General features: G+C 42.8%; 1 protein-coding gene across 2 annotated transcripts in view; it reads right to left on the reverse strand.

The window, feature by feature from the left end:
• Window positions 1–12447, reverse strand: part of LOC128649523 (hippocampus abundant transcript 1 protein) — a 120553-nt gene that overhangs the window by 46690 nt on the left and 61416 nt on the right. For both annotated transcript variants that reach the window (XM_053702852.1, XM_053702851.1), the window contains exons 8-9: window positions 7301–7372; window positions 5536–5648 (exon numbers count right to left, since the gene is read on the reverse strand). In XM_053702852.1, coding sequence (XP_053558827.1) covers window positions 5536–5648; window positions 7301–7372 — 185 coding nt within the window. The remainder of the gene's footprint in view (window positions 1–5535; window positions 5649–7300; window positions 7373–12447) is intronic.

Here is a 12447-nt window from a genome sequence, read left to right on the forward strand (position 1 = left end):
ATATTTACGCCATATCTTATGATAAATTTTCCTAGTGACAGGCTTTCGAGCCGGAATCAAGTTATCTATGACCGACTCAGAGAAACCCCGCTTGGATAAAATCAAGCGTTCAATCTCCAGGCAGTCAGCCGCAGAGAAACTAGATTTGGATGCTGGAACGGACCTTGAATCAGAATGTCCTGTCTCAGTGGCAGAGTCCATGGTGGAAGAGATGACATGTCCACCAGGTCTGCATACCAAGTCCTGCGTGGCCACGCAGGTGCTATCAAAATCACCAAAGCTCTCTCCTGTTTGATTCTGGTAATCAAACGTGGGAGGAGAGGAAATGGTGGAAACACATAAGCCAGCTTGAATGACCAGGGTACTGCTAGAGCATCTATCAGTACTGCCTGAGGATCCCTTGACCTGGACCCGTAACAAGGAAGTTTGGCGTTCTGATGAGACGCCATCAGATCCAATTCTGGTGTGCCCCATTGCTGAATCAATTGTGCAAACACCTCCGGATGGAGTTCCCACTCCCCCGGATGAAAAGTCTGACGACTTAGAAAATCCGCTTCCCAGTTCTCCACTCCTGGGATATAGATTGCGGATAGATGGCAAGAGTGAGTCTCTGCCCATCTAATTATTTTGGTAACCTCTATCATCGCTAGAGAACTCTTTGTTCCCCCCTGATGATTGATATATGCTACAGTCGTGATATTGTCCGACTGGAATCTTATGAATCTGGCGCGTGGAATATCGCTCTCAGTTCTAGAATATTTATCGGGAGGAGAGCCTCCTCCTGAGTCCACAAACCATGTGCTTTCAGGGAATTCCAGACTGCACCCCAGCCCAATAGGCTGGCGTCCATCGTCACTATGACCCATGCTGGCCTGCGGAAACACATTCCATGGGACAGATGATCCTGTGACAACCACCAAAGAAGGGAGTCTCTGGTCTCTTGATCCAGATTTATCTGAGGAGATAAATCTGCATAATCCCCATTCCACTGTTTGACCATGCATAGTTGCAGTGGTCTGAGATGCAAGCGAGCAAACAGAACTATGTACATTGCCACTACCATTAGTCTGATTACCTCCATACACTGAGCCACTGACGGCCAAGGAATGGAATGAAGAGCTCGGCAGGTGGTTAAAATCTTTGATTTCCTGATCTCCGTCAGAAAAATTTTCATGTCCACCGAATCTATCAGAGTTCCCAGGAATGGAACTCTTGTGAGAGGGATAAGTGAACTCTTTTTTACGTTCACCTTCCACCCGTGAGATCTTAGAAAAGCCAACATGATGTCCGTGTGAGATTTCGCTAGTTGGTAAGACGACGCCTGAATTAAGATATCGTCCAGATAAGGTGCCACTGCTATGCCCCGCGGCCTTAGAACCACCAGAAGGGACCCTAGCACCTTTGTGAAAATTCTGGGAGCTGTGGCCAACCCGAAGGAAAGAGACACAAACTGGTAATGCTTGTCCAGAAAGGCGAACCTGAGGAACTGGTGATGATCTTTGTGGATACGGATGTGTAGATACGCATCATTAAGTCCACGGTGGTCATATATTGACCCTCCTGGATCATTGGTAAAATAGTCTGAATGGTCTCCATCTTGAAGGATGGGACTCTGAGGAATATGTTTAGGATCTTGAGATCTAAAATTGGTCTGAAGGTTCCCTCTTTTTTGGGAACCACAAACAGATTGGAGTAGAACCAATGCCCCTGTTCTGTTTTCGGAACTGGGCAGATCACACCCATGGTATATAGGTCTTCTACACAGCATAAGAACGCCGCTCTTTTTGTCTGGTTTACAGACAATTGAGAAAGATGGAACCTCCACCTTGGAGGATAATCTTTGAAATCTAGAAGATACCCCTGGGTTACGATTTCTAAAGCCCAGGAGTCCTGAACGTCTCTTGCCCAAGCCTGAGCAAAGAGAGAAAGTCTGCCCCCTACTAGATCCGGTCCTGGATCGGGGGCTACCCCTTCATGCTGTCTTGGTGGCAGCAGCAGGCTTCTTGGCCTGTTTACCTTAGTTCCAAGTCTGGTTAGGTCTCCAGACTGACTTGGATTGAGCAAAATTCCCCTCTTGCATTGCAGCAGGGGAAGAGGTAGAGGGACCACCTTTGAAGTTTCGAAAGTAACGAAAATTATTTTGTTTGGTCTTCATCTTATTTGTCTTATCCTGAGGAAGGGCATGGCCTTTCCCTCCAGTGATGTCTGAAATGATCTCTTTCAGTTCAGGCCCGAATAGGGTCTTACCCTTGAAAGGGATGGCTAAAAGCTTAGATTTTGATGATACATCAGCAGACCAGGACTTAAGCCATAACGCTCTACGCGCTAAAATGGCAAAACCTGAATTCTTTGCCGCTAATTTAGCCAGTTGAAAAGCGGCATCTGTAATGAAAGAAAGAATTAGCTAGCTTGAGAGCCCTAATTCTATCCAGAATATCATCTAATGGGGTCTCAACCTGAAGAGCCTCCTTCAGAGCCTCGAACCAAAAAGCAGCTGCAGTAGTTACGGGAACAATGCACGCTATAGGTTGGTGAAGAAAACCCTGATGAACAAATATTTTCTTTAGGAGACCCTCTAATCTTTTATCCATAGGATCTTTGAAAGCACAACTGTCCTCAAAAGGTATAGTTGTACGCTTAGCCAGGGTAGAAATAGCTCCCTCCACCTTAGGGACCGTCTGCCACGAGTCCCGCATGGTGTCTGATATGGGAAACATTTTCTTAAAAGTAGGAGGGGGAGCGAACGGAATACCCTGTCCCATTCCTTAGTAACAATGTCCGAAATCCTCTTAGGGACCGGAAAAACATCAGTGTAAGTAAGAACCTCTAGAAATCTGTGCATTTTACACAATTGCTCTGTAACTACAATAGGGTCACAATCATCCAGAGTCGCTAAAACCTCCCTGAGCAATAAGCGGAGGTGTTCTAGTTTAAATTTAAAAGCCGTCATATCAGAGTCTGTCTGAGGGAACATCTTTCCTGAATCAGAAATCTCTCCCTCAGACAGCAAATCCCTCACCCCCAACTCAGAACATTGTGAGGGTACATCGGATATGGCTAATAAAGTGTCAGAGGGCTCAGCATTTGTTCTCACACCAGACCTACTGCGCTTCCCCTGCAACCCAGGCAGCTTAGATAAAACCTCTGCGAGGGTAGTATTCATAACTGCAGCCATATCTTGCAGGGTGAAAGAATTAGACACACTAGAAGTAATTGGCGTCGCTTGTGCGGGCGTTAATGGTTGTGACACTTTGGGAGAATTAGATGGCATAACCTGATTCCCTTCTGACTGAGAATCATCCTGCGACATACTTTTAGTAGCTAAAATATGTTCTTTGCAATTTATTGACCTTTCAGGGCATGAGGGACACATTCTAAGTGGGGGTCCACTCCACAATGGCTTCTAAACATATTGAACAATGACTTTCCTCAATGTCAGACATGTTGAACATGCTAGTAATGACTACAAACAAGCATGAAAACACTTTATTTAGTGAAAAAAAAAAACAATCTTAAAAAAGGGTACTGCGCCTTTAAGAGAAAAAAAGCACACGTTCTGCAAAACTGCTTTAAAAAAAGCACCAAATTTTTAAAATTAGCAGACTCAATATGTGTAGTTAAGTTTGCCCCACAAGAAAATTTAACATTTAACCCTTTATTGTGCAAACCGGATTGAATTAAGGCCTAAATCCGGAAAAAAAAACACCCCCAGCACCTTGCCAAAGCCCTGCTGTGGCGCCTAACTGCCCTCAGGGGTTGTAAATATGGGGTTAAAGCTTTGATTTGGTCCAAAACATCCACAAGGGCCCTCAGGAGTTGGAGCTTGCTGAGTGAAAACAACTGGGCATCTGAGGCGCGAAAATAGGCCCGCCCATCTCACTCGATGTCTCTACAGCCTCAAAGAACCGCACCAGAGCGGTTTTAAACTAGCCATGTGGGTTCTGAGACCCAAAAAATAAGCCAAGTGTACCCTCAATAAAGGTGCCCAAAAAACGTTAACAGCACTCCCAGTTCAGAAAACGTTTGCCCAAAAACATTAAAAACTCAGTGTCAACCATTTTGTAATTAGCCCCTTATGCAAGCTTAGTAATGCCTTTCTATAGCTCTTAGGATTACTGCTTACCCTTACCCTCATGGGGATACCTGTCAGCCTTTCTGAAATACAGTCTTTCCAGAAAAAATGACTGAACATACCTCACTGCTGTATAGCATGAAAACTGAAGTTTCTTGTACCCCTCAGCCTCTGTGGGAACTGCTCTGGATCTTAGTTACAAATGCTAAGATCATCATCCTCCAGGCAGAAGTCTTCATCCATCTGCTGCCGAGAGTAAATAGTACACACCGGTACCATTTAAAACAAAAAAACTCTTGCTTGAAGAAATTAAAAACTAATATTGTATCACCTCTTTCACTTTACCCTTCCTAGTACTTAGAGTAGGCAAAGAGAATGACTGGGGTGGAGCTAAGGGAGGAGCTATATAGACAGCTCTGCTGTTGTGCTCTTTGCCACTTCCTGTTAGCAGGAGGATAATATCCCACAAGTAAAGGATGAATCCGTGGACTCATCATACCTTATAGAAGAAAGCTATTTATATTGTATCTTACGCTAACCTCAATAAAGGATTATGGGGAAAAAATAAAATAACAATAAATAGAACATAATTGGGGGGGGGGGGTGTAAAACATAAAAACATTTTTTGGCAGTTTTCTTTATAAGCATTTATACAAACTAATAGATTCATTTAGTTGTCCTGATTTTAGGAATACCCCCATATGTCTAGGTTTCCAAGTAATTTATAGTAAATATTGGCCAGATACTAGAACGAATATGTTGGTGAAATTTGTCCCCCATCCCACCCCAGAATGATAGATGTAAATATGAATTTTTATTTTTTATTAAAAAAGCATTCTGGGCAAAACACCCCTTCCTCATATATAGAAATATATAAAATTAAAACTCACTGGATATTAAAACTGTGTATTCTGTATACAGAAACATACCACCATTGCAAATAAACAATTGTATAAATATGAATACAAGATTGTAAATATTTATATCCAGCTAAGGTGGTAGATATTAAAAATGTATTTAATGTGACATGCCATCTTGAGTATACACACATACACGACTGTTTATTTGTGATGATGGTATGCTTCTGTATTTCTATACTTAGTTTAGGTATTCTCTGGATGACACTACCTGTCTATTTCTCACACATAAGCACAATGTATGTAAACAAATGGTTGCATAGACAACAGTTTTAGGTCCAGAAGAGAGGGGTCTTTTGGGTATTTAAACTTTGGTATTTTTCACAATGTGTTTGGTTGAGTAAAGAACAGAGGTCCTGAAATTTCACTGTATAATTAATAAACACGAGTTGGATTATTAGCATTGTACTATTGTGGAAGAGTGCAGATCTTACCTACACTAAACTAAATATATTTGATGTGCTATATATTTTGCTACCCACTGCCAATGAGCATTTAATTTCAAACCTCCCCTTTCAAAATCAGCAAACATCCCTTTTAGCTTACCATGGCTGAGAGCCAAAGCCGTACCAGGCCAGCTGGAGGATCTGAAAGCCGAGCCCCAGAAGGATGGTGTTCTTATTTCCAATAGATCTCATGAGAACCCCCAAAACCACAGTCTGGAGAAAAGACAATAGAGGGTTACAAAACTAAAGCTAAGGCCGAACTGCTTAAGCACGGTGAATATATAAAAAGGGACAGAAAATAAGTGATTCTACTTCCAAATCTATTTGTCAGTTTCCAATCTACTGTAGACCTCATACTATCTTCAAACTGTAATTATCTGGCACTTCTTTCTCGTTTAATGCGTTTTTGCTGTAAGAAACATTAGCTGACAAAACCCTCTCTGCTAGCTCTACCTTTACCTCCAGCAACCATAGATTGCAAACTCTTCAGCACAAGGCTTTGACTGTGGAGAGAAGCACACAGCTGTAAAGTGGGCAGTAAAAGTGGCAAGTGGGAAAAATATGATAGAAACTGATAAAGGATAAACAAATTAACAGGATTTGCCACGATATACACAAAGTTACTCTCCTTTATATGCAAGTTTTCCATAAATACAATTAACAAAAATAAACTAAAAGGCAACAAATCCTGCTCTCCTCATTATATTGCCCCTCACTATCTGCCATTATCCCAGGAGATTACCTTGGTTACTTTTTGTAATGGCACAAAGTGCGGTACTTATGACTTCATAATCTAGATTCTGAAACCAGATCAGCAAGTTGATTAAATGTAAAAATGTACTTAAATTGATGGTAAAGCCTAACGTTCACTAGGATTTACCAGCACTAGAAAAATAGGTGACTTTCATTCACAAGTTTAAAACCAAAAACAAAAAAAACAATGTAAAAAAAGTCAGGTTTATTTCACCATGGCTTCAATGCCAGCCTAAAAGCTGGATATGGCACAGCTCAATTTCTTCAATGAGGTGATATTTCCACTTGGCCAATAGCTGTGTGGCACTGTGCAGTATGGTAACACGACTAATAGGTGGAAATGTAACCTCACTGAAAAAAATATAGCTATGCTTTGGGCGGCCGGCGGATCTTAGGTTATCAGTGAAGCCATAGCGAAATAAAGGTGACTTATACACAGGTTTTTTAAACTTGATGAATTAAAGTCACCTTTTATTTTTAGTGCTGGTAAATCCTAGCATGTTTGAAACGCTAGGATTTACCATCACTTTAAAGGGTCACAGAGCACAAACACCACATCTATTATGCATATGAAAGAACAGCAACTTAAATGTAGGTTTTATTTCCTTGTTTCAGTGTAAAATTATACGTTTCATGCCAGGGTATTCACTAATCTGTACCTCACAAGAAAACGTCACTTTTATCTGCACAGGAACATCCATTAAAAAAAAAAAAAAAGTATGTATGTATAATAAATAAAAAGAAAGAAAGATGTGCTGTGTTCCTTTAACTCTGTCACATACAACTGGACGACAGCTTACTTGAAAAAATGGCAGTATTAGTAGAATGAGAAGTTTCCTATTAACAATATTTATGCAGTCAAATTCTTCCAAAAAAGCAAAACTACACTGGAGAAGTAATTTGCATATTTCCTGGACTACATTATATGGTACCCCGAAACTAAAGAAAACACCAACAGCAATCAATGTACTAACAAGAAGTTAAAGACAATTAGCCCATCCTGTTGTCTCTGCGAACAAGCATTTAAATAAATTACCATGTGCAGGCACAGCATCAAGTACAGAAACAGTAATACTGTAATCCCTTACAAGGGGTAAAGGAAAATACCTCACCTGAGCTAAGATGGATAAGATTCCGACTACTCCAATAAATGCAGCCACAGTTTCTGATGAGAAGCCAATCACCTGTTGATAAAAAGATGCAGGGGTGAGAAGAAATTTACACATTTTCTTGCACCAAATCAGTTAATGACTATTTTATTAAATGAAAGGGATATAAAAAGTGCCCATATGTGTTATATCCTAAAAATAGTGCAATAATTAAAGGCTCTAACTAGATGTTTAACCTCTCCAACATATAGTTAAATTCAGATCCAATGCAGAATGCATTACTGGGAGCTAGATGAATACATCTGGTGAACAAATGACGAGAGAGACAGAGAGTGAGAGAAAGAACAAGCGCGAAAATGAGTGCGAGAAAGAAAGTGTGTGAGAGAAAGAGAAAGTGTGTGAGAGAAAGAGAAAGTGTGTGAGAAAGAGTGTGAGAAAGACAGACATATATACACACACACATACATAACTCATTAAAATTATGGGGGAGATAAAAACATAATTTATGCTTACCTGATAAATTTATTTCTCTTGTAGTGTATCCAGTCCACGGATCATCCATTACTTGTGGGATATTCTCCTTCCCAACAGGAAGTTGCAAGAGGATCACCCACAGCAGAGCTGCTATATAGCTCCTCCCCCAACTGCCATATCCAGTCATTCGACCGAAACAAACAGTGAAAGGAGAAACCATAGGGTGCAGTGGTGACTGTAGCTTAATTAAAATTTAGACCTGCCTTAAAATGACAGGGCGGGCCGTGGACTGGATACACTACAAGAGAAATAAATTTATCAGGTAAGCATAAATTATGTTTTCTCTTGTTAAGTGTATCCAGTCCACGGATCATCCATTACTTGTGGGATACCAAATACCAAAGCTAAAGTACACGGATGATGGGAGGGACAAGGCAAGGATTAAGCGGAAGGAACCACTGCCTGAAGAACCTTTCTCCCAAAAAAAGCCTCCGAAGAAGCAAAAGTATCAAATTTGTAAAATTTTGAAAAGGTGTGAAGCGAAGACCAAGTCGCGGCCTTGCAAATCTGTTCAATAGGAGGCCTCATTTTTAAAGGCCCAGGTGGAAGCCACAGCTCTAGTAGAATGAGCTGTAATCCTTTCAGGGGGCTGCTGTCCAGCAGTCTCATAGGCTAGGCGTATTATGCTCCGAAGCCAAAAGGAAAGAGAGGTTGCAGAAGCTTTTTGACCTCTCCTCTGTCCAGAGTAAACGACAAACAGGGAAGATGTTTGACGAAAATCTTTAGTAGCTTGTAAGTAAAACTTCAAGGCACGGACTACGTCCAGATTATGTAAAAGACGTTCCTTCTTTGAAGAAGGATTAGGACACAATGATGGAACAACAATCTCTTGATTGATATTCTTGTTAGAAACCACCTTAGGTAAAAACCCAGGTTTGGTACGCAGAACTACCTTATCTGCATGAAAAATCAGATAAGGAGAATTACATTGTAAGGCAGATAACTCAGAGACTCTCCGAGCCGAGGAAATAGCCATCAAAAAAAGAACTTTCCAAGATAAAAGTTTAATATCAATGGAATGAAGGGGTTCAAACGGAACCCCTTGAAGAACTTTAAGAACCAAGTTTAAGCTCCACGGGGGAGCAACAGGTTTAAACACAGGCTTAATTCTAACCAAAGCCTGACAAAATGCCTGGACGTCTGGAACCTCTGCCAGACGCTTGTGCAAAAGAATAGACAGAGCAGAAATCTGTCCCTTTAAGGAACTAGCTGATAATCCTTTGTCCAAACCCTCTTGGAGAAAGGACAATATCCTAGGAATCCTAACCTTACTCCATGAGAAATTCTTGGATTCACACCAATAAAGATATTTACGCCATATCTTGTGGTAGATTTTCCTGGTGACAGGCTTTCGTGCCTGTATTAAGGTATCAATGACTGACTCGGAGAAGCCACGCTTTGATAGGATCAAGCGTTCAATCTCCATGCAGTCAGTCTCAGAGAAATTAGATTTGGATGATTGAGACAAGACCTTCTAATACAAGGTCCTTTCAGAGGCAGAGTCCATGGTGGAAAGGATGACATGTCCACTAGGTCTGCATACCAGGTCCTGCGTGGCCACGCAGGCGCTATCAGAATCACCGATGCTCTCTCCTGTTTGATTTTGACAATCAGTCGAGGGAGCAGAGGAAACGGTGGAAACACATAAGCTAGGTTGAAGAACCAAGGCGCTGCTAGAGCATCTATCAGCGTCGCTTCTGGGTCCCTGGACCTGGATCCGTAACAAGGAAGCTTGGCGTTCTGGCGAGACGCCATGAGATCCAGTTCTGGTTTGCCCCAACGATGAATCAATTGAGCAAACACCTCCAGATGGGAGTTCCCACTCCCCCGGATGAAAAGTCTGACGACTTAGAAAATCCGCCTCCCAGTTCTCTACGCCTGGGATATGGATCGCTGACAGGTGGCAAGAGTGAGTCTCTGCCCAGCGAATTATCTTTGAGACTTCTAACATCGCTAGGAAACTCCTGGTTCCCCCTTGATGGTTGATGTAAGCCACAGTCGTGATGTTGTCCGACTGAAATCTGATGAACCTCAGTGTTGCTAACTGAGGCCAAGCCAGAAGAGCATTGAATATTGCTCTTAACTCCAGAATATTTATTGGGAGTTTCTCCTCCTGAGTCCACGATCCCTGAGCCTTCAGGGAGTTCCAGACTGCACCCCAACCTAGAAGGCTGGCATCTGTTACAATCGTCCAATCTGGCCTGCGAAAGGACATACCCTTGGACAGATGGACCCGAGATAGCCACCATAGAAGAGAATCTCTGGTCTCTTGATCCAGATTTAGTAGAGTGGAAAAATCTGAGTAATCCCCATTCCACTGACTTAGCATGCATAATTGCAGCGGTCTGAGATGCAGGCGCGCAAATGGCACTATGTCCATTGCCGCTACCATTAAGCCGATTACTTCCATGCACTGAGCCACTGACAGGCGTGGAATGGAATGAAGGACACGGCAAGCATTTAGAAGTTTTGATAACCTGGACTCCGTCAGGTAAATTTTCATCTCTACAGAATCTATAAGAGTCCCTAGGAAGGAGACTCTTGTGAGTGGGGATAGAGAACTCTTTTCCTCGTTCACTTTCCACCCATGCGACCTCAGAAATGCCAGAACTATCTCTGTATGAGACTTGGCAATTTGAAAGCTTGACGCCTGTATCAGGATGTCGTCTAGATAAGGAGCCACCGCTATGCCTCGCGGCCTTAGAACCGCCAGAAGTGAGCCCAGAACCTTTGTAAAAATTCTCGGGGCTGTAGCCAACCCGAAGTGAAGAGCTACAAATTGGTAATGCCTGTCTAGAAAGGCAAACCTTAGAAACCGATAGTGATCTTTGTGAATCGGTATGTGAAGGTAGGCATTCTTTAAGTCCACTGTGGTCATGTGCTGACCCTCTTGGATCATGGGTAGGATGGTCCGAATAGTTTCCATTTTGAATGATGGAACTCTGAGGAATTGGTTTAAGATCTTTAGATCCAAAATTGGTCTGAAGGTTCCCTCTTTCTTGGGAACCACAAACAGATTTGAATAAAAACCCTGTCACTCCCATTACTAGGAGGTCTTGCACACAGCTTAGGAATGCCTCTTTCTTTATCTGGTTTGCTGATAACCTTGAAAGATGAAATCTCCCTTGTGGAGGAGAAGCTTTGAAGTCCAGAAGATATCCCTGAGATATGATCTCCAACGCCCAGGGATCCTGAACATCTCTTGCCCACGCCTGGGCGAAGAGAGAAAGTCTGCCCCCCACTAGATCCGTTTCCGGATAGGGGGCCGTTCCTTCATGCGGTCTTGGGGGCAGCAGCAGGCTTTCTGGCCTGCTTGCCCTTGTTCCAGGACTGGTTAGGTTTCCAGGCCTGTCTGGAATGAGCAACAGTTCCCTCTTGTTTTGAAGCGGAGGAAGTTGATGCTGCTCCTGCCTTGAAATTTCGAAAGGCACGAAAATTAGACTGTTTGGCCTTTGATTCGGCCCTGTCCTGAGGAAGGGTATGACCCTTACCTCCAGTAATGTCAGCAATAATTTCCTTCAAGCCAGGCCCGAATAAGGTCTGCCCCTTGAAAGGAATGTTGAGTAATTTAGACTTTGAAGTCACGTCAGCTGACCAGGATTTAAGCCATAGCGCCCTACGCGTCTGGATGGCGAATCCGGAATTCTTAGCCGTTAGTTTAGTCAAATGAACAATGGCATCAGAAACAAATGAGTTAGCTAGCTTAAGTGTTCTAAGCTTGTCAATAATTTCAGTCAATGGAGCTGTATGGATGGCCTCTTCCAGGGCCTCAAACGAGAATGCCGCCGCAGCAGTGACAGGCGCAATGCATGCAAGGGGCTGTAAAATAAAACCTTGTTAAATAAACATTTTCTTAAGGTAACCCTCCAATTTTTTATCCATTGGATCTGAAAAAGCACAACTGTCCTCAACCGGGATAGTGGTACGCTTTGCTAAAGTAGAAACTGCTCCCTTCACCTTAGGGACCATCTGCCATAAGTCCCGTGTAGTGGCGTCTATTGGAAACATTTTTCTAAATATAGGAGGTGGGGAAAAGGGCACACCCGGTCTATCCCACTCCTTGCTAATAATTTCTGTAAGCCTTTTAGGTATAGGAAAAACATCAGTACACACCGGCACCGCATAGTATTTATCCAGCCTACACAACTTCTCTGGTACTGCAACTGTGTTACAGTCATTCAGAGCAGCTAATACCTCCCCAAGCAAAACACGGAGGTTCTCAAGCTTAAATTTAAAATTAGAAATCTCTGAATCAGGTTTCCCCGAGTCAGAGATGTCACCCACAGACTGAAGCTCTCCGTCCTCATGTTCTGCATATTGTGACGCAGTATCAGACATGGCTCTTACAGCATTTGCGCGCTCTGTATCTCTTCTAACCCCAGAGCTATCGCGCTTGCCTCTTAATTCAGGCAATCTGGATAATACCTCTGACAGGGTATTATTCATAATTGCAGTCATGTCCTGCAAGGTAATCGCTATGGGCGTCCCTGATGTAATTGGCGCCATACTAGCGTGCGTCCCCTGAGCGGGAGGCGAAGGGTCTGACACGTGGGGAGAGTTAGTCGGTATAACTTCCCCCTCGACAGAACCCTCTGGTGATAATTCTTTTATAGATA

This window comes from Bombina bombina, chromosome 2 (assembly GCF_027579735.1).
Source record: "Bombina bombina isolate aBomBom1 chromosome 2, aBomBom1.pri, whole genome shotgun sequence".
Lineage (NCBI taxonomy): Eukaryota > Metazoa > Chordata > Amphibia > Anura > Bombinatoridae > Bombina > Bombina bombina.